This window comes from Papaver somniferum, unplaced genomic scaffold, assembly GCF_003573695.1.
Source record: "Papaver somniferum cultivar HN1 unplaced genomic scaffold, ASM357369v1 unplaced-scaffold_24, whole genome shotgun sequence".
NCBI classification, from domain to species: Eukaryota; Viridiplantae; Streptophyta; class Magnoliopsida; order Ranunculales; family Papaveraceae; genus Papaver; species Papaver somniferum.
The window spans coordinates 1,995,130-2,016,880 of NW_020634374.1; the positions used below are offsets into that span (position 1 = coordinate 1,995,130).

Consider the following 21,751-nt stretch of genomic DNA (forward strand, 5'->3'; position numbering starts at 1 on the left):
CAAATCCCACTTATCCATAGAACCCACAATTGGGGGATACTCGCACGAATCGGGAGATACTCACAACTATATGGAGCTAAATTTTGGTTAAGGGTATATCTTTTTTTTATTTTTTTGAGATGAAGTGTCAATTCCTTCACGCTAATAAAAACTAAAAACAAAAACCTAAAAACCATTAATTTGGTATCCCTCGTTCATATGCCGACTCAAATTTGCATTGATGGACACATGAACTTGCCATTTCTTTAAATGATTCAAGAAGAATACCACTTGTAGCTCTCCATTTCAAAAAATAAAAAAAATAAAGAGACCAGTTGTTTGTGTCTATCGGTGACTGACTGTGTTTCGACTCTGAACAATTGTTTCTGGTTTTGGTGAACATTCAGAAAGAAAAATATAATAATAATATCCAGAGAGAAGCGCATAACTGACGTGTTTGTTATTATCATCAACATTTAATTTTAGATTTTCTTAAAATGAATTCTCTGATTCGAAAAATTATTAGAATGAATCTTCTCAAATTTTATTCTCATAGTGATCTTGATTTTGATCTTACTTGATTTTTTTTTATTTGGATTTCACGGATGAGAGATGCATCAAAAATTAGGGTTCTAGTGTAACTGTCGGCATTGGTTTCTATATGAATCTAATATCGACGATCATTATCGACATTGATTTGTGGATGAATCAAATGCCGACAGTCTTAGTCAATTCAGTTTTTTGGTTAGATACAATGCCGACACGAAGTCAGTTATTTAGGGATACTAACACTAAAAGATAAAATCAAAATTTAAAGTTTAATCTTAACACACTTACTGAAGGGTAATTCATCCATTTTTCTGGATAAGGGGTTTTTCAAATTACCTTGTAATGTCTCTTTTTAATTTTTTTCCTTGAATATCCCCCAATTTGTGGTGACATCCCTCAATTGTGGATTCTACCTAAATATTGTATATATAATTTGAGGCCAAAATACTGGCTCGAGAATGAAAATTAGGCCAAAAACTTGAATTCTAAAACTCCTGACCCCTACCAATAGGAATCGAGTATTTACATAGCAAAAAAGAATGGGTGGGCAAATGAGTACCGTATCAATTTTACGATACAAAACCTCTTTTCACACAAAACCCTAACTTTTTATCTTCTATTCCGCCTCCTTCACCTTTTACTCATGTTTCATCACCATCTTCTTCCGCCTCTTCACCACCACCATCTTCTTCACGGGGCAAAGAGAATCAATGAGGTAACTGAACCTATTTTCTACATATATCAATATAATTCTCCCGGAATCTTTCTCTCAAATCTTATCCAGTATTCGAAACTTAACCCTATTCTCTTTCTGCCTTCTCTCTTTTCAGAACCCTAATTGATTAACTAACTCTTTCGTTTTATTTGTTGCAGAGATTAATGTTGATTCACAGTTGGGTTTATCAAAAAAGAAGAAATCCCATCGAGACTAAGGTAATATGAACCAAGTTTTATGTTTATCATATTAGGGTTTCAGTTAAATATTTGTCTATTGTTGATTCTCCGTTACGAATAGCAGTAGACTGATCTATTATTTATTTTTTAATACTGTTAGTCGATTCAACAAAACCTTATTCCCCATTTGTAACCTAACATCATTTTGTTGTTTGTTTTATTTTGTAGGTACAATTGTTACTGGAAAAGGTACTAGCTTTGTTACAAAACCCCAATCCTAGCTACTCTCCATTTGTCTATTTCTTTCTCAAGTTTTGTCTTCATGTAAAAAAATCAAATAGATTTCTTCATGTTTCATTTTAAATGTCTGTGGGTTTATTTTATATTGAAGCTAGGGTCTTTAGTTTTAATTATTTGATTTGTACTGTAACATATTTGATTTGTGTTTTGATGTTGTAGGGTTGTTGTTGTAAAGCATATCACAGGTTTCAGAAGTAAATGATTGGTATAAAAACTCAAACGGGTTTGATTTGTGTTTTGGTGTTGTAGCCTGTAGGGTTGTTACTTTTCATCACATGATCAATCCAATTAACCTGCTCTTTTGTATTTGTGAGTGAACAGTCTCAAAGGCTCACAGCTGTCTCAAAGGTTTGTTCTCTCTAGCTGAGATATAGTAATGAATACGCTTCACTAATTGATCCCTACTCTGTCTTTTTATGTTCATGTGTGTATTTTAGTACTTGAGTTTCAATCGAGTTAAGTGCTGCTAGACAAAACCCCCTGTTTAGCAGTCTCTAACGCTGTGATTATTGCAAGAATTGAGATGGTCACTGAAAGTTTGACACTTATTATGTGTCGTTACATTGTGGGATACCGAGTACGTGACAACAATGGTTCGACTAATCCGTTTATGTGCCATCATTGGAGACTTACAAGGTCTACTCTTAGATAATAATAGGTGTCATTCTCCCATAAAATTATTCCAATAAGTATCATTGTCCACTAATATATTTTTTATGAGCTTTTAAATATATTTAAATGAAAATTAGGTGCCCCATAATATAGTGTTGTCACGTGCGCCAAGATGTGGAATTTCGAGCGTGAGTAATAGCCTACTGCATAGTTCCTTTATGAGTATACATACAGAATTTTCTTTGATATCCCTTTGTTGGAAGTAAGTTTGGGTCTATAAGATGTGCACTTTGCTTGATTTTCAGCCAGTTACATAATTTTCTCCGGTCTGCATGAATCAAGATATATTTCTCTTACTCTTTAAATGCTACTGGTGTGTGCTTTCCCGAAGAATGTTAGTCATGCTTGCACTATATTGTCAACTAGATAAATTAGTTTTATACTTTGATCTGCTCCAACCGAATGGTTGGAATAACAATTTCCTAATATAACTATGCTAGGCGACTAGCTATAGTTGATTCCTCTGTCATTCTGTAGATATTTAGATTTTGCACTAGGTTTATTTGGGCCATTTATCATGATTTTGTTTGACGTGCAGCACTCGCTTGACCAATCTGCTGGATATTGAAGTTGTCGTGTCCAGCCCCGAATTAAGCTACGCATCTTGAATATTTTGTGATTACACGAGTATGAGTTCTTCTTTGCAAAATCAGATATGTTTTGATGGTCAGATTAAGGTAAACAGTGACAACACATTTGTAAATTATTGATTGATTCATTGTTGGTCCTTCTTCTTTCTACCAATTTATTCTTCTCTCATGGTGAACGGCCCAACAGTGTACAAATTTAGTTTAGCTTCAATGTATGTTGTGGTCCTATCCGTAGGGCAACAGAAGAGATAATTAACCAGGCTAGCTTTATTATGATTTAGTAAGTTATACAGGTTAGTCATCATGCCTCTTTTGAATTTTAGTATAGGTTGTGAACACTTTTGAGCTGCCTGCCTATTTTTGCGTTTCTCAAGGATGCTGCAAGTGCCTATAATGTCGATCCTTATGTTGTTTTTCAGTAGTAACCTATTGACGTTGCAGTTTGCAAGTTTTTAGTGGATACGACTTCTGTTTGTTATGTTGAAGACACCGGTAAAACTTGAATCCCTTTTTTGATAGAACAATGTGTCATATTCTCTTACATTTTTATTATACACATAATTAAATTGCGAAGGAAATGTTTGTAATTGATGTACTTATTGTACCACCACTGTGTAGATGAAATTGCAAGTTTATACATGCAAGCTCAATGGTTGATGAGGATAAACGTGTTTTGTTCCTTTACTCTTCCTTGCTAATCTTAAGAGCTGTACACATTGTAGTTTTAGGTTAAGCCCAATTGACCAGCAAGAACTATACATAGTTAATAATCTCCTTGAGCAGTATTTTCATGTTGGAGGAATCAGTATTTATCAGTGTCACATGGTGCTACATTGGTGCTGGAAGCTCTAAGGGGGGATGTGGCTGCTGGTGCATTAGAATTTCCGTTGTTACATTGAACGGTGGTTCTTGCGATCTTAAGACTATGTGCATGGTTGAAACAACAGTTTGTTAGAGAGCCAAGGACCAGATGGGATGGTCCAAATGGAGAGGAATCATACAATAGTTTGTAATATGTAACGTTTTTTTGGTTATGGTTTTTTCTGCCTATGTTGAATGAGATAAATTAAATTTGTTAGATTTTATTATTTTTAATTAATTTTATTACTCCCTAATTGACTATTTGACGTATTATCATTTTTACTATTTTATTATTTTGACTGCCAACTATCTTCAAATTTTTAATCCCGAAGAATCACATGCAGCAAAAAACATATATTTCTGGCCAAGATATCTAGGCCCGTGCAACGCACGGGAACAAAATCTAATGACTCATAAATTAAACGGTCCGCGAGTTATAACCCCAAAGGTGTCACATCCATGCACAAAAACCCCATTTAACATAAACTGTCTACATTACCCTTCTATTATTTAATCATCCCAACAAAAACAAAAATCAACCCAACCTTTAAATTTTATTATATTATCACCACGAACAACAACCCACCACCAGCAACATCACCACCGCCCGTCGCCGCCGCCGCCACAGACCACCTTCGCCGGCTCCACCGACCACCACCGCGCCACCACCAGAAAAATGATGAAACCAAAAATTGGTTTCACCAAAATAAGATGAAACCAAATTTTGGTTTCACAATAAAAGAAAGGAGAAAGAAGAATAAGAAAAAATGAAACACAATAAGATGAAACCTTCCACCACCGTCAACTGCACCGCCCCCATCGCCACCACAACCATAATCACCACAACCACCACTACCATTATCTCCTTAACTAAGACTACTTTCAACAAAAAACAATCCACAATAAGATGAAACCTACCGCCACCGTCAACTGCACTACCCCCATCGCTGCCACAACCACCACTACCATTACCCCCTCAACTACAACTAGTTTCAACAAAAAATAATCCACCTGTATCCCACCATCAAAAATTGGCTTCACAGATATTAATATTCAACAAAATGAAAAAAATACGATCATCAACTTCAGCCAATTCATTACACTTTTAACAATGCAGACATACACCTCTTTAATTGTAACCCATACCAGTCCTTTATGCAACACCTGAAGCTCAACTACAACTCTCATTGCATTAGCACCACCCTTACTCAGTTAATCCATTCTTTATCACTTCCATAACTTCAGTTAAGGCCACCACTACCAACAAAACTTCTTCATCAATACCTGGAGTACCAGTACCAGACCCTGCTATACACATTCTCCCAATTCATACACACATATAATCAAAACCACCATTGTACATACAATCGAAACCACATATTGTCATTTCACCAACATAACTTCAATGATGAAACCAAACATGCCGTCTTCCAAGTCATACCGAATAAACTAGACAAAAATCAGGTGAAACCAAAATTTGGTTTCATCATAAACTTAATTTTCATCATTAAAATCTTTGATTTCATGACAGAAAATAGGCAAGTTTATGATGAAACAAAATTTGGTTTCATCATTAGTTTACTGGTTTCACCAACCAAAACTGTCAGAATTTGATGAAACCAATTTTGGTTTCATCATAAATCTGTCATTTCCCAATACAATATTGATTTCGACTTTGAAGATGTATCATCATTTGCTGGTGATGAAAACATCATAAGGTGGTGGTGGTGATTGTAGAGGATTGAACGAGGAGGCGGAGGTGATGTTGGGAGCGGATCTGCAGGTACTGCTGTTGATTGTAGATGAGGTGTTGTTGGTGGCCGATTTGAAGGTATTGGTGGTGGTTTTAGATGATAAAAGGAGGAGGTAGAAGTAGTGTTGGTGGCGGATCTGATGTACTGGTGGGAAAAACAAAAATAAGAGGAGGCGATGTTGTTGATGGAAAATCTGTAGACGGAGAAGAAGAAGGTGATGATGGTGTTAATGGAGGAGAAGGAGGTGATGATGGTGTTAATGGAGGAGACGGAGGTTCTGTTGGTGGCGGATCTGGACACATCGGTTGGTTTGATGGTGGCGGAGCTACTGTTGGTGATAGATCTGAATAGAAATAGAAGAAAAAGAGACGAAGGTTTCGTGGAGGAGACGAAGGTGTTGCTGCTGGTGGTGACGGAGGTGTTGTTGCTGGTGGTGACGGAGGTGTTGCGGTGGTGTTCATGGAGAGAGATTTGTTGCTGCTGGTGTTAATGGTGGTGGGGAGATGAAGACCGGAGAAATAAAAAAAAGAAAGGAGAGAAGAAGAAGAAGACAAGGTAAAAATGGTATGTTTGGCTTTTTTTAAAGTAATAAAAACTAAATTTGCACATTATTATTCGACCTGGAGTTTTTGTGTCACTTTTTAATTAAATGGTTTTCATTTATTAAAAATAATATGGATGGATTTTTTGTACCACATGTTTGGTCACCTTGGTTTTATTTGACTAGTTTTGTAAATTAAAACCCGACTCAATAGTAAGCCATGGATTTTCGTAGATTCTATAGTAAGATTTGTGACTGACTCAACTACCTGCGAATTATACGTATGAACCAAGTCGGACAACCAGAAAAAAAAAAAAGAAAAACAATTAATAATTTAATATCACATCTGACTCAGACCGAGTCAGCTGGGTTCAGAACCAAACAAACACGGATTTTAACTTTCTATTGACAAAGGTCAAGGGGTGAACAATAGAATCGCGGGGTGGAAAAAACAAGTAGTTCCCCACTCTGAAAACCCTACTAAACCCCTTAACTCCACATCTCCTCACTCACTTCCTTCCTCTTCCTCCTCCTCCTAGTTAGGGTTTTATTACTACACGAAGTTAGCTCAGAAAAACCCAAACACTTTCCAGTAGCTCAGCTCGTATCGAGATATATCTTTCAGGTATCTTATACCTTCTTCTTTCAAGCTTCAAAGTTTTGATCTTTTTTTCAGTTCATTAATTAATTGATTTCAATATAATCAGATTGTAGAGTAAAACATAAAAAGATAAAAGTTTCAATTTTTCTGGGTTTGATTCGGAAAGATGCCGCTGGGTCAAAGACCAGGTGATAAAAGTGACTCGAGATTTTGTGGGGTGGAGACAGAATTTGACGATGATGTTGCTCAAGTTCTGGCTTTCAATGTTTCTGGTGGATTTGACTTCATGGTTTTACCTTTGGTTAGTTATAGCACTCTAATTTGTTCTTAATTAGTTTATGGGTCTTCTTATTTCTTTGTTGTAGTTGATATTTGAGTCATTGAGTGTATGCGTTTGTTTTGTATTTCTGGTGGCTAATTAGCCAATCACATTGTCAGCTATAAGCTAAGTTTTGATTGTGTGAATGGTCAGTAAGCTCACCTATATCTATTGATGCTGGTATTTTTCGTAGTGAAAATGAATTTTAACTTCATTTTCTCTCAAATACCGGCACCTATATTTGGATGGAGGATGGATAATCTGTAGAATGTTGAATTAGTAATTTTATACCCAATTCAGTGTGTGCTAGTTAGACTAATTCTCTTTGATTGTTTCTGTCGTTCAATGTTGCGTGCTTTTACAACTTACTCTCTCTACTTTGGAATGAAATTTCACATGTATGTGAGATTATATATTCATTGGGCCATCTTATATCTCTGTTGTAGTTGGTATTTGAGTGTATGAGTTTGTATAAATATCCGGTGGCTAATTAGCCAATCACATTATTAGCTATAAGCTGAGTCTTGATTGTGTGAATGGTCAGTAAGCACACCTAAATTTAATGATGCTGGTATTTTTCATAGTGAAAATGATTTTAACATCTTTTTCTCTCAAATTCCGGCACCTATATGTTATACTGTTGAAAGTTGACTAATAGTTTAGTATCCAATTCAGTGCTTATTAAGTATTACTGTATTAATGCATCTTGGATTGTTTCTCTCCTTCAAAGTTACGTGCTTTTTCGATTTACTCTCTCTACTTCGGAATGACATTTACATGTATGATGTATGTGAGATGATATACGCTGGGTTATCTTATTTGAGTGTACGTTTGTATAAATATCTGGTGGCTAATTAGCCAATCACATTGTTAGCTATAAGCTGAGATTTGATTGTGTGAATGGTCAGTAAGCACACCTAAATTTAATGTTGCTGGTATTTTTCATAGTGAAAATGATTTTTACTTCTTTTTCTCTCAAATTCCGGCACCTACATTTCGATAGATATTCCGTTGAAAGCTGAGTTAATTGTTAAAGCATCTCGGATTGTATCTGTCCTTCAAAGTTACGTGCTTTTGCAATTTACTCTCTACTTTGGAATGTATTTCACATGTGTATGGGATGATATACGTTAGGTTATCTTATATCTCTGCTGTAGTTGGTATTCGAGTGTTTGAGTTTGTATTTGGTGGCTAATTAGCCAATCACACTGTCAGCTATAAGCTGAGTTTTGATTGTGTGAATGGTTAGTAAGCACACCTATAATTATTGATGCTGGTATTTTTCATAGTGAAAACGATTTTAACTTCTTTTTCTCTCAAATTCCAGCACCTATATTTCGATAGTTATTCTGTCGAAAGTTGAGTTAATAGTTTAGTATCCAATCCAGTGCTTACTATTATTAATGCATCTGGGGTTGTTTTTTCCCTTCCAATTATGTACTTTTACAATTTACTCTCTCTACTTTGGAATGAAATATGCCGGGTCATCTTATTTATCTGCTGTAGTTGGTATTTTAATGTATGAGTTTGTATATATATATATCTGGTGGCTAATTAGCCAATCACATTGTCTGCTATAAGCTGAGTTTTGATTGTGTGAATGGTCAGTAAGCACACCTATACTTAGTGATGCTGGAATTTTATATGGTGAAAATGATTTTAACTTCATTTTCTCTCAAATTTCGGCATCTATATTTGGATGGATCATCTGTCGAATTAATAAATTATTATGCAATGCAGTGCTTACTGTTAAGTATTAAAGCATTTTGGATTGTTTTTGTCCTTCAAAGTTACATGCTTTTACTATTTACTCTCTATTTTGGAATGAAAGTTTACATTGGGTTTATCAAGTTCATTTGTGTTTTCTGTGAGTCTGTTTTGTCTCTTTTGCCAAATATTTAATGGGCGAGTCTCTTTTGCTTTTACTCTTTGGTTGTTGTATGTCAACGAAACGTTTGTGCTTATATGAAATGTTAGCTCTAAAAGGTTTAAGTAAGAGCACATCTTTTGCTGCCTTTATGTTCTTTACATCTCAAGAATTCTAAAAGATAAATTTGTTTGTTGCACTAAATATATTATATAAAGTTAGCTTAAGTATTTGACCAGTTATAAAAAAAGGATACCTGTCCTAATATAGTTAAAACATTATTCATTTCTGTGCAATATGCTAAATCCTTCGTATTATTAATTATTATTTACCTAATGATGCAGATGGATCCCACTTACAGACCTAGCTTAGTGACTAGTGGCAGTGGAGCTGTTCTACCATGTGCTGGATCTGATTTAGTTTTAAGTCCCTCACAGTGGAGTAGTCATGTTGTGGGTATGTACAACTCCTAAATGTAAATCTCATTTATATATTTATAAGTGGCAATGGAAGTCGTAGCATCTCCGACGTGCATTTGTTATGTTTTGTTCTGAAAGGAAGTTCATTTGTATCTATGGCCATTATCTCAATTTTATATTTGTACGTGGCTATGGAAGACATAACATCTCCAGCGTGCATTTGTTATAGTTTGTTTTGGAAGGAAGTTCATTTGTATCTTTGGCCATAATACCACAAATTAGTAGGAAGATAATATCAACTATTAGTTCTTGCTTTTATACTCACACTTTGTGGCTTGCAAGTGTCTTCTGTCTCCTTTCCTATCCTATTGATCTTTATCTGTCCTCCTGTAGAATTAAGACATCTTCTGTTGCTCGTTATCCATGAATAAACCAGTGCCTCTTCTTAGATACATCCTAGATCTGTTGATCTTGGTTTTTGTTCTTCTAACATTTTCCTGTTGATGAATCTTGCTATGTTTTCCAGGCAAAATTAGCTCATGGATCGACTTGGATTCAGAAGATGAAGTTCTTCGGATGGATTCAGAAATTGCTTTAAAACAAGAAATAGCATGGGCTTCCCACCTCTCGTTACAGGTCTGCCATCTGCAAACAGATTTTACTTCCGACTTTGTTTGTTTGATCTGTACATGAAATCTTCTGACCTTTAAGAAAGATACCAATGCTGACATACTTGTTATGTATCAATTTGCAGGCCTGCCTTCTTCCATCCCCTAAAAGTGCATCTTGTGCTAATTATGCGAGATGTGTAAATCAGATCTTGCAAAGTTTAAATAATATGCAGGTACTGTGCTCGTGACTTGTATATTGCATTGACTGCATGCTTATTATTGCCGCTTCATGGTTTTTAGTCGATTTTAAATTGTTCTTCTATTTTATTTTTGCATAACAGTTGTGGCTGAGGATTCCGTTGGACAAGAATGATGATGATGATGCCATGAATGGGAACTCCGATCATTCTGTGAGTATAGCCAAATCGTATATGCATGCACAATACATATAAAACACTATAACTTTTGGCGTCCAGAGCTTATGCTAGTTAGTCTTAAAGACTTCCTTGTAGCTGCGTAATATATGTTTTAGGCATTTCAGTGGCTCTATAAGGGCAACTCCTATGGAGGACAAAATCATCCACATCTTTATGATGATCCACATCTTATGGACCAAAAAGTGCTACTATGAGTGAATTTATCATCCATATGTTTATGAGGTCCACATGCTACTCCTCAAATTTGAGGGGGTCACTATGGAGTATCCATCCGGTCATAGGCTGACCGGATATCTTATCCGGACATTGGGTGTCCGGATGCATTTTTTTTATTGTTAAATTTTTCTCCCATCCGGTCGCTTAGTGACCGGATGTAACAAATATGCTATTTCTATCCGGCCACACAACAACCGATTGGGAGAGTTACCATTTTAAATGATGTAAGCAGGGACCCACATATCTGTTTCCCACAGCGCCGTAACGGTTTTTGTCTCATTAGCAACTTTTATAAGCGTTGCTAATGTAGAAATTGAGACCTAATTAAATTCAACCGGATGAGTTTTGTTTTTCATTCTTTTTTTTCTTAAATCCGGACTACGAACGACCGGATGGACCAACTTTTTGACCATTAAGTTATTGGTGTTTTTACCTCCATACCATAGGAGTTGCTCTAAGAGGCACCACTTGGCAATTCACTGTCATTTTTTCCCACCACTCTCATAAATATGCTCTTAGAGAATTTGAAAACTGTGATACATTATTTTTCACTTGTTTTCTTGTTTGAGGTCCTATATCCTGTCAGTGAACTCATGTTCTTTAACTTCAGAGTGATGGAGATGTTGACTCGTGGGAGTGGTGGAATTCGTTTAGGCTGCTCTGTGAACATCACAGCCAACTGTCAATAGCACTTGATGTTTGGTAAGTTTTTGGCTTGATGTAGCATGAAACTCTTTGACCAGCATATAGAAATATAAAGCATACTACATTTATATCCAAAACTCAATTCAACTTTTTCTTCTGTAGGAGTACGCTACCATCTCCAAACTCACTCGGACGTTGGTTCGGTGAGCCAGTTAGGGCAGCCATCCTTCATACCAGTGTAAGTTTTTCTGTACATGTCGCGGTTGCATTTGAATCTGCGTTTGACTTAAGTTATGCTCAGTACAAAATAATGAACTGGCTGTTAATTTGACAGGCATTTCTCACAAATGCAAGGGGCTTTCCTTGTCTTTCTAAGCGTCACCAAAAGCTTATTGATGGATTGTTTAATCATTCGATGCAGGTAAGAAATTTCACTATAAATTCACTTATCTCCGCGTCAACCCACTTTTGATTTTGCGACTTTCTCTTTAACAGATAGTGGTCTGTGGAAAGCCAGCTCATAATATTTCAGCAGATAGTTTGGAGAGTGTGCCAACTGATTATAGTAATAACCACGTGGACGGTAAATCTCAGAAGTCCTTTGCTGTTATCCGTTTGACAGCTACATTTACCCAAGTTGTTTTAGTGTTTTTGTTGTAGTATCTTTCTCTTTTCGTAGTATTTTCTTCTTTGTAGTGTAGTCTTAGGTTTGTTGTTGCTATTATTATGTTTGTATCCAGTCTTTTAAGCTCTACACACGGTTCAAGTGTCATGTTGATGAAAAATGCGTCTTGGCTCTTAAATATATTGTCTTGTATATTCCTGATTCTACAGTTTTCTGGTGGTTCAGGTATAGCAAGACATCCATTAAGATCCTATCTTGATTACGTTGCTTACCTCTACCAGAGGATGGATCCACTTCCTGAACAAGAACGTTTTGAGGTAACTCCCCCCCTCTCCTTCCCTTATTCCCATGGAGGGGACAATTTTGTCGTTTCTTTTTTTAACCGTTCAATGTTGTTCTGGAATTTTTCTTGACACTGCCACTTCTAATGCCAGCTAGGTTACAGGGATTTCTTACAGTCTCCTTTGCAAGTAAGTATTTTTTTTCTTAATCGTGGATCACTTTTATTTCGTAAAAAAATTAATCTGCTTATCAAATCTTTTATCTCAAGAATTCTGTTCTATCTTACTCAAGGGCTTCATAATAAATTTTTCTTTGTTCCCTTCATATTGGTTTACCCTCCTTGTCCCCGTGTTCTTAAACTTTGTTTCTTTTGTTCTTAAAACAGCCTCTCATGGATAATCTAGAGGCCCAAACGTATGAAACATTTGAGAGAGATACTATGAAGTACAGCCAGGTACGGATGTTTGTAATGATTACTTTCTTATTGCCTCTTTCTCTCCCTCTCTGCCTACATCTCCAAGATTGCGCACATACTAAAGTAGCAGTCTTACATTGTACTATACTTGAAGCATCACTGAAGCTTATTTACTTGGATATCCTTTGTTTTGTTTTTTTATAGTATCAAAGGGCAGTAGCCAAAGCATTGATAGATAGGGTTCCAGATGACCAAGCATCTAATGTTACCACTGTAAGTTTATGGAAGGATGCTATTAATTTCAAGTTTCTAGTTTTTCTCAATGGAAGTTTCAAACAAAGCAGAGTGACTAATAATTCAACTTAAAGGTTACTCAAATGTTCGTAGTATAGTAACCATTCCATTTGCAAATAGGTATTAATGGTTGTGGGAGCAGGACGGGGTCCACTTGTTAGAGCCTCCTTGCAGGTAAGTTCTTATCTCTGCTCTAAAGGCTCTTCAAGAGTTGTAGTAATATCATATGCATGTATTGGCTTACACAATTGACTTCTCCCATTTCCTTGCAAAATTTATAGGCAGCAGAAGAAACTGGCAGGAAACTAAAGGTGTATGCTGTAGAGAAAAATCCAAATGCAGTTGTCACACTTCATGTAATTATTTATTTACATTTGTATATTCTTTTAACATCATCATATTGCTCAACTGCGGATCAAGTCTGATATCTTCTTGTCCCAAACAGAGCTTGGTGAAATTAGAGGGATGGGAAAACCAAGTCACTGTTATTTCCAGTGATATGCGTTGCTGGGATGCTCCTGCGAAAGCTGATATTTTGGTATCCACATTTTCCTCTAGCACTTCAATCAAATTCATTTGCCTACACTATTTATTGTGTAGTACACACTTCCATGCTTCAGGTGAGTGAGCTTCTTGGATCTTTTGGTGACAACGAATTATCTCCTGAGTGCCTTGATGGAGCGCAGAGATTTTTGAAGGAGGATGGTATTTCGATCCCGTCATCGTAAGTGGTTCCTCTGGATGATTTGCTTGCATGTTTTTCTTTGTCATGCTCTCTTACTGAAACAAAGGGTACAAAAACGAGACAATAGCCAAAAACCAGCAGTTCCAAATCATCCTGGAAAAGAAAGAAATTTTTCATACATTTTACATCTAGTCTTCTGTCTGCAGCTATCTTCTCGATATCATTTCATATATATTGTGCTTAACGAATTTGCTACTTCAGGTACACAAGCTTTATACAACCAGTGACAGCATCAAAGTTATACAACGATGTAAGTTTTTATTGATTATATCTTTACCATGTTTATTTGCATTACAATAGACCTTTCAACTCATTCAAGGTTATTTGCAGGTGAAGTCACATAAGGACCTTGTGCACTTTGAAACTGCTTATGTAGTCAAGCTGCACAGTGTGGCAAGGCTTGCACCTTCACAGCCTGTAAGTTCAGATTCTGTTATTAAATTCACCATATTCTTTCCAAGACATCAATCGGTTGATTCTTTTTGTATAATCGTTTCGGTTGCCGAATTTTCCTTCTTTCATTAACAAAATTCTTTTTATATAGTCGTTTTCGGTTGCTGAATTTTCCTTCTTCATTAACATAATCTTTTACCATGTCCCTCTCTTTTGCATCTTAAAGGTTTACTGTCTCTGGTGCTTAGGTCAAGCACTTAGTGTATCTTGCCATATAGCTGATTGATAAATTGACCAGACATTCTTCCTTGTTTGTACCAGGTATTTACATTCACCCATCCCAATCATTCAGCTGAAATAAATAATCAGCGTTACAAGAAGTTGCGGTTTGAGATACCTAGGGATACGGGGTCTGCGATGGTTCATGGTATGTAGTTGTGAAATTATTTGAATTTAGTTTCATTTTTTACTTCCAGCCTTGCAATTGTCTTGAATGGAATCAAAGTCTTGACTAAGTGCATATCCGTTCTTTAGTAAGTTGGAAAACTTCAAAAGGCTTGCCAATAACCTGTAAAGTTTTACATCTAAAATTACAATGGCGCATAATTTTTATGCAACTGTAATAGCTAATAGGCGATTGGTTTTCTTTCTATTTTGCAAAATTTTTAAATAACTTTCAGTTGAAGATAATACAATCCTATTAGCTAATGGATACATACTAATGTGAAATGCAAAACATTTGAATTTTTAATATGTTTCTCCAATTCACAGGATTTGCTGGTTACTTTGATGCAACACTTTACAATGATGTTCATCTTGGTATTGAGCCCACCACTGCCACCCCTAACATGTTCAGTTGGTATGCTATATTCCCTACTTGCTTTACATGCACAACATAAATAGTTATTAAACAGTTAAAACTGTATGTATCTTTCCATCTTTTTTTGCACAATCTAACACCCGTCTTCGTTGTGTGTTCCCTGTTGTTGAATCAGGTTTGCTATATTTTTCCCTTTGAGGAAACCAGTGTGTGTAAAACCAGGGCCTCCTTTAGAAGTTCATTTTTGGAGGTGCTGTGGGTCTACTAAGGTAAAGAGTTTTTACTACAACAAGTGTTTAAAGTTAGTTTTTGAAAGCCACTTCTTCTGATGGTTAATTTCAAGTGTTAAAAGTTATTTTTGCCGTAATTTTCTCTGTTTCTCTATCTATCTAGGGTGTTTGATACTAATAAGATTCGTTGTGTGCAGGTTTGGTACGAATGGTCTGTTACATCTCCCTCCACGACAGACATCCACAATAGCAACGGCCGCTCTTATTGGGTTGGCCTGTAGGATCTTACTTATCATTTTGTAACATATTTTGTTGTTTTCTCACAATGCAAGTAAGTTTGTATACACTTACCTGAGTATGAAAATGAATGAAAATTAGAGTTTTCCTCTCTTTACATATGTTTAGAGGCAGACTCTTTACTTGTATGTAGTTATGGATTAAGTAGGATTATTAACAACTTGAAAGCGTCAAAACCGTGCCCCCTATTGGAACTTGGGTTCATAGAGTCAAATTTAAATTATGTCAACTTTCAGTGTTTGTTTCTTCTGTTCAAGTAAATGTTGTAGGGGACTAGTCTTGAAGCATATCCTTGGGAAGTTGTGCTACAACAATGATTGTGTACTCACATTTGGCTTGGAGAATGTACGGTTCCTGTTCTACTTCCATCCAGAGCTCGTAGAATCAGTTGGCATATTTGGGCAATTGTTTTAGGTTATGTCACCTCTATGCCACTAGTTTTAGGATGATTTTATAAACTAAAGTTTGCTGCCTAAAAACTTATTTCATAAACCAAGAATTATTGTTTTACAAAACCAAGTAGTGTTTAGAATAGTTCATTATGTCAAATCTCAATGATCTGAGAACAACATTTGTAAGGATTTGGGGTTTCCATTAGCTGCCAAAACCAACCCCATGCTTGGTTTGGTGACGGTCAGACAACACTGCTCCATAAACAAAGGTGTGAGGAAGACCAAAAGTGAATATACACCAAGCAGGCAAGCAAGAAAGGAAGCTGCTGTAGTTGGCAGAGAAGACAAATTAAGTGAAATCTTTAAGCTTTGCAAGGTGATGACGTCGTGCCACCTTAAGGTATTGCCTTACCAAAGAAGTATAACCAGCAGTATAGTTCAATCATGGAAGCAGAAAAAATATTTAGCTACAGGCAAGGATGATTTTGTAAACAAAAGCTCAGATAATTAGCACTTGAGAACAGTCGTAAGTAGCATTTAACGAAGTCCATGATAGACATTTCAATCATTGCAGATGAAGACATATCGCCAGGAAAAAAAAAGATGGAACAAAAAAAGACAAACTCAAACTGCACCTCTGGCAAGAGAAGTCTCGTCTTTTTATTGTTTGGGTACGGCAGTACATACATCAGTATCTTTAAATTGTTCTATTTGAAGGTTAAAACAACATCATTTTGATATTTGAAGAGGCTGTTGGAAGTGCTCTTAGCTTACCGCTAAAATGTTTAACTTGTCTCACTCTTTTGGGCTTCCTCCAGATTGCATTTTTTAACAAAAAAACTCAAAACAGTTCAGCATCACATCCTTCCACTTCTTCAATCTGGACAAACTTGAGGCGAGACAGTATTCCCGGCAATGACAATCCTGCTTCCCACTCATCTCCAACGTCAACCAAATTCGACATCTAAACAATCACAACAACGGATAGGTTAATTAGTGACAAAATAATAAGATAAAATAAAAATCACCTCACAGGTTCCTTCCTTGCATAGAAAATGTTACACAAAAATAAATGTCCCGAATGGGATCTATGAAAAACATAAATGTAAGGATTTTGCATGCTAGGTCAAAAAACAAAAGCTTGGTTCAGCGTTACCTCCTTGTATGTAAGTGATACATGAGTTATATGAGGAGAAATATTGAGTAAGTATGCTATACCCCGCAAACAACCTCTTGTTGACCACAATTCCAGCTTCACATTTTGTAGATTACATAAGTCAGGTGGCTGGTAATCTATCAATTACACAGTTTTTTGTGGGAACGATCCTTACTACCGCTATATTTCTAGTTAATTAGTGGAAAATATCTCGATTAATCTTTATGGTTACGACACGCATCAAATTCTGGCGCCGCTGCCTGGGAACAATTGCTAATTGATTTGTTAATTGTTTAGCTTGTTTTTGTTTTTGTTTTTGTCTATAGATTTTCTCTTTTATTTTTAGTTATCTTATGAGTCGTCATGTTTCCTTATGGAAATAACATGAACAGTGCGCAAGATCACTCGTATGACAGTGGTTATCAATATGGTTTTCAATCCCAACTTCATGATAACTACCAACCATACCAAGAGTTTAATCAAAACCAATCTTTGGTTACGATCCATACCCTTCGGAACCTTACGGATATTCTGATACATATCAACCTCCTTATGGTGGGTATGTAAGTGAACAATCACAAGGATGAGGGGATAATTATGCTTCTAATAATTTTTCTAGTCTTGCAGCTCTAATGCAACAATTTATGGACAATTTGGACCGAGAAAATCAATTGATGCAAGAGTCCCATCAAAAGTTGGACGAGCACAACAAAAAGACTGAAGATACACTCCAAGAACTTCAAAGGTCTATAGATATCATGAAGAATCGTATTGATCAACTAAGGAGGAAATGACTGAGGAAGAAGTTTGGTCTCAAAGCCAAAATAATTCTGATGTTCTCCCGATCAGCAATGGATATATGACCGATGAAAATTAGGAAAGTGATCAATCTTTCGAAAGTCTTTGCAACAATGGTTCCAACTCCGGATCATAATAACGATCATTCGCCTATTCAAAAGGAGGAGATTGGGAATGACATATCTATTGTTATATATGGTGTAACGTATCCAAACGAAGATATTAGGAATTGCACCAATGAATTAGACATTTTGGGAGAGGATTCTGATTCTGATGATGAGGAGTGTAGGGATTATAATATCTCGAAGGAGTACACATAAGAGGGCGCTCTTACATATGAACCTAATTTTTGGTCCGACGACGATGAGAAATATGAGCGACCTTTATTCGAGAATGAAACCAAATTGATTGATTTCGTGGAAGACCCAATTGAGCTTGCCAAGGATTATAATGATGTTGAGATTCCGGTTGAAGAAGAAACCGACGAAGAATGCCTAAAGAGTTTGATAGAGGACCACGATACAAACGAGGTAAATAATTCATTGCAATTCTTTAAGAATGATGAGGATCCTGTAATATAAGAGATTGTGGGAGGCTTGTCCAATCCTTTGCACATTTCTAAATCATTTGATTCACATCACTTAGGGTTGAGTATATGTGCTTCCAAAGTTTGGACATATTATTTTGCTTCTAAGTATCCACCAATTGATGTGTTTGATTCCAGCATTGTGCAGGTTTACCGAGAGGAACCGATAGAAATTATCTTATTTTATGTTCTTTATCCACTTTCGAGTAAAAAGAACTAAGTGTGGGGAAAACTTCCAAGCAAGATTTGTGTGAATTTCATTACTTATATCGTATGCTAATGTTTGTGTGAATTTGTTATTAGAATTGCAGATTGTTTTCTAGGTGGATTACCAGATTTTCTGATTGTTTGTACGACCGATAACAAGAATGTCAGGGTGAGGACGTTAAACTAAGTGTTGAATGGGAGGCAACCCATTGGTTTTGTATTTAGGATTTTTCACCTTGATTTTACTTAGGATGAGTCAATTACATTGAGGATAATGTAAACTTTAAGTGTGGGGGAGTGTTTGAATGTTTTGCATATATAGTTTTTCAAAAAAAATTATAAATATTTGCATAAAACCTCCAACTTGTAGAGATTTTAGAGTCACTAATATACTTTTAGCTATGTTTATATACAGATTTCTCATCGAAATAATGGAACTTATGATTGCTTGAGAATACTAAAGATTAGGTGTTATTAATCTTTGGGCGAAGTCATTACTGTTTGTGGCTCAACTTAACCATGTCGGTGGCAAATTAGGTGCATAAAGATATCTAGTATTAGAGTTGTTGATCAATCATTAGTGGAGACTACCCGTATTTACATCAAGTGATGCACCGACCTTCAACTCTTTGTAGCTGAATAAATTGTCCTTTTAGAGTGTGTGTCATTGTGCGCTAATTCCGGGTAGAATGGTGAGCTACCCCACTTCGCACCAATTTCAGCACTATTTTTGATCTCTTGAGTGCTCATCTGTCAATCATGAGGATGACGTTTAAAGATGAAAGCCTCATTCTTTTAGTTTTAATTGCAATTTGCACCATTCTCTCTCTCTCTCTAACAATGGGTCCATAGAAACACATCATCATCATCAAAATCTATGAAGAAAGTTGAAGACGTTTAAGGTTTACAAGCAACAATACAAGGAATAGTAAATTTCGTATTCAAGTAAAGCAACATACAATGAGCAGATTTTTATATACATATTGAAGACTTACAATAAAATGAGCATAATTGTATATCCAAGAAAATCAAAAGATGAGATTCATTGAAGTTTAGGATACAAAGACAATACAAGTTGTGAAGAATCAAGCAGTAAAGTACTTAAACCACGACCATGATATTTTTATTTTCTATTTAATTCTTCTTGTCTCTTATAGCAAAAAAAAATATTTTAAAAAAATTAAATAATAGAAAGACAAGAAAATTGTTTTGGTTTGTATTTAGTTTTGTCATCAATAAAGCCATGAAGAAGAAAAATATATAAAGAAGTTTCAAGCAACAAGGAAATATAGGAAAAGAGTTACAAATTATCGAAGTTCTACGAAGTTCAAGATTTTATCATCAATAGTTGAAGTCGAAGATGAAGACCAGGAAGATGAAGAAAAAGAGCCGAAGACGTTTCTATTGGATGATGCGAGAGTGTTGCTATCATTATTTCCAATCGAATGTGCATGTGAGTGAGTATTCCCATCCTCTTAATAGTGTTTGATTTTTTTGTCTTAGAGATCATTAGAAAAAAAAGACTTTTATTTCCCACGATCTTGTGGGGTCTTCATAAATTGTTTCAGAAGGTTTCATTCCTATAGTTCAACGTGTGTAGTATTTCTCTCTTCATTCCTACCCGCACACATGTGAGATCTATAAAAAAACCCTTCTTATTGAGTGTAATTATCATAAAACCATATTGGTGAGGCAGAAGTCAAGGAGAAATGCTTATTGGTCGCTCTCGAACCTGAATTCAATATGGCGTAGGTTGACCAGTCACATTTTCTTCGATTTTCTCTTGTACTTATGACTTCTTGACATTAGATTGAGAATCTTTATGTTCTCCTAACTCCTTGGATGCTTGGAACTTTGCAAGACTTTGAAGTTGGAGAAGGTTTTGTGGGTATACCTCTTGTAAGACCTCACGAGATTATAACCCGACCCATCCACTAGGGACACCTAGGGGTTTAAATGCTTGTTGCACATCTTAAGTATAACCGTAACCTCAACGAAAGCGCGTTGTTGTATTTTTGATTAGGTAGTTTGCTCGAGGACTAGAAAAAGCCAAGTGTGAAGGAATTTGATAAGTGCTTAATTTACATGTTTAGAGTGACAAAAATCCATTCTTGTTTTAGCTATAATTCTTGCATATTACTTGTTATTATGATTATTTTCTAGTTGGTGAATCATCCAAAAAGGAGCTACAAAGTGCTTAAATTGACAAGAAAGTAAAGTATTATTGATGAAGAAGGGCCAAAGAATAAATTCAATTCACTCAAATACAAGAGTTCTTATAAGCATCTTGTATAGAATTTAATTACGAAGTGAACACAAAAAGAATGAGGTTATTCAGAGTTCAGACGAAGAAGTTATGAGCAAAACAGCTGAGATAAAAAAAGTGAAACACATAACACAACAATCGGGAGATAAAGGGGGGACCATGACTTACGATTGTATGTGATTTTGGATATATAAGAAGTCCGTTTTGGAGGTCTTACAATAGGTAGATAAGTTTTGTAACAAGCCTACTTATTATGGGAACTTATGGGAATAGCAAACTTGAGTTTTTGGGACATTACAATCGGGAGAAAGATGGAAGACAATACTACCGATTATGACAAGCCAAGAGAGACTTCCTGGACACGTTTTGAAAGTATAAAAGGAGGAAACTTGACTCCAATTGGTTTCCTAACCTTAGAAGAGAAGGGACCTGAAGGCCAAGCATTGAGAGTACAAAAGAAGACATCCAAGGCCTAAAAAAAAACTTTTATCCTTTGGAAACTCATTTCTACCTCTCATATTACATCTCTTGCATCAAAACCTAGGGTTTACCCCTTTAGGGGGAACCTATTCTTCTTGTAATTATGAGTAGCTAAACCTTTGTTGATGAAGGATAAATTCAATGCACTAGACGTATTCTTTATTAGTTATATGAATCTATTCAGAGTTTTTATCATCATCGTTTGTCTTTACCGTATTTAATGTTTATGAGTGATTCTTAGATTGATTTGGAGTGCATGATAGATTGATCTATTGATTATTCTAAAGCTAGTAGAAGTTAGGAGATAGTAATCGTCGAATAACTCTCTACATAAATATAAATCGCGAGATCTTGCAGAGGGATTCTGTGGAGTAATTTCGAGTGAAGATAACATCAACAAGTGGTCCTTGAGCTAAGAGTTCAACTAGTGGGATCAACCTAATTCACAAATCCTAAAGCATTCGATTGGATTACACCTTGGATGAGCTACTACTTGATGGTTCGATAGAA

General features: G+C 35.9%; 1 protein-coding gene across 1 annotated transcript; it reads left to right on the plus strand.

The window, feature by feature from the left end:
- Window positions 1–6,628: 6,628 nt before the first annotated feature.
- On the plus strand, window positions 6,629–15,526 carry LOC113341070 (protein arginine N-methyltransferase 1.5-like). The gene is made up of 24 exons (XM_026586102.1): window positions 6,629–6,765; window positions 6,848–7,042; window positions 9,272–9,383; window positions 9,873–9,982; window positions 10,101–10,190; window positions 10,299–10,367; window positions 11,221–11,312; window positions 11,418–11,493; window positions 11,590–11,676; window positions 11,751–11,838; window positions 12,106–12,197; window positions 12,315–12,350; window positions 12,548–12,616; window positions 12,782–12,850; window positions 12,992–13,045; window positions 13,153–13,227; window positions 13,317–13,409; window positions 13,492–13,595; window positions 13,818–13,866; window positions 13,947–14,033; window positions 14,331–14,436; window positions 14,781–14,868; window positions 15,005–15,098; window positions 15,257–15,526. The coding sequence occupies exons 2-24, from the start codon at window positions 6,908–6,910 to the stop codon at window positions 15,338–15,340; spliced, it is 1,959 nt and encodes a 652-aa protein (XP_026441887.1). The 5' UTR covers window positions 6,629–6,765; window positions 6,848–6,907; the 3' UTR covers window positions 15,341–15,526.
- The last annotated feature ends 6,225 nt before the right edge of the window (window positions 15,527–21,751 follow it).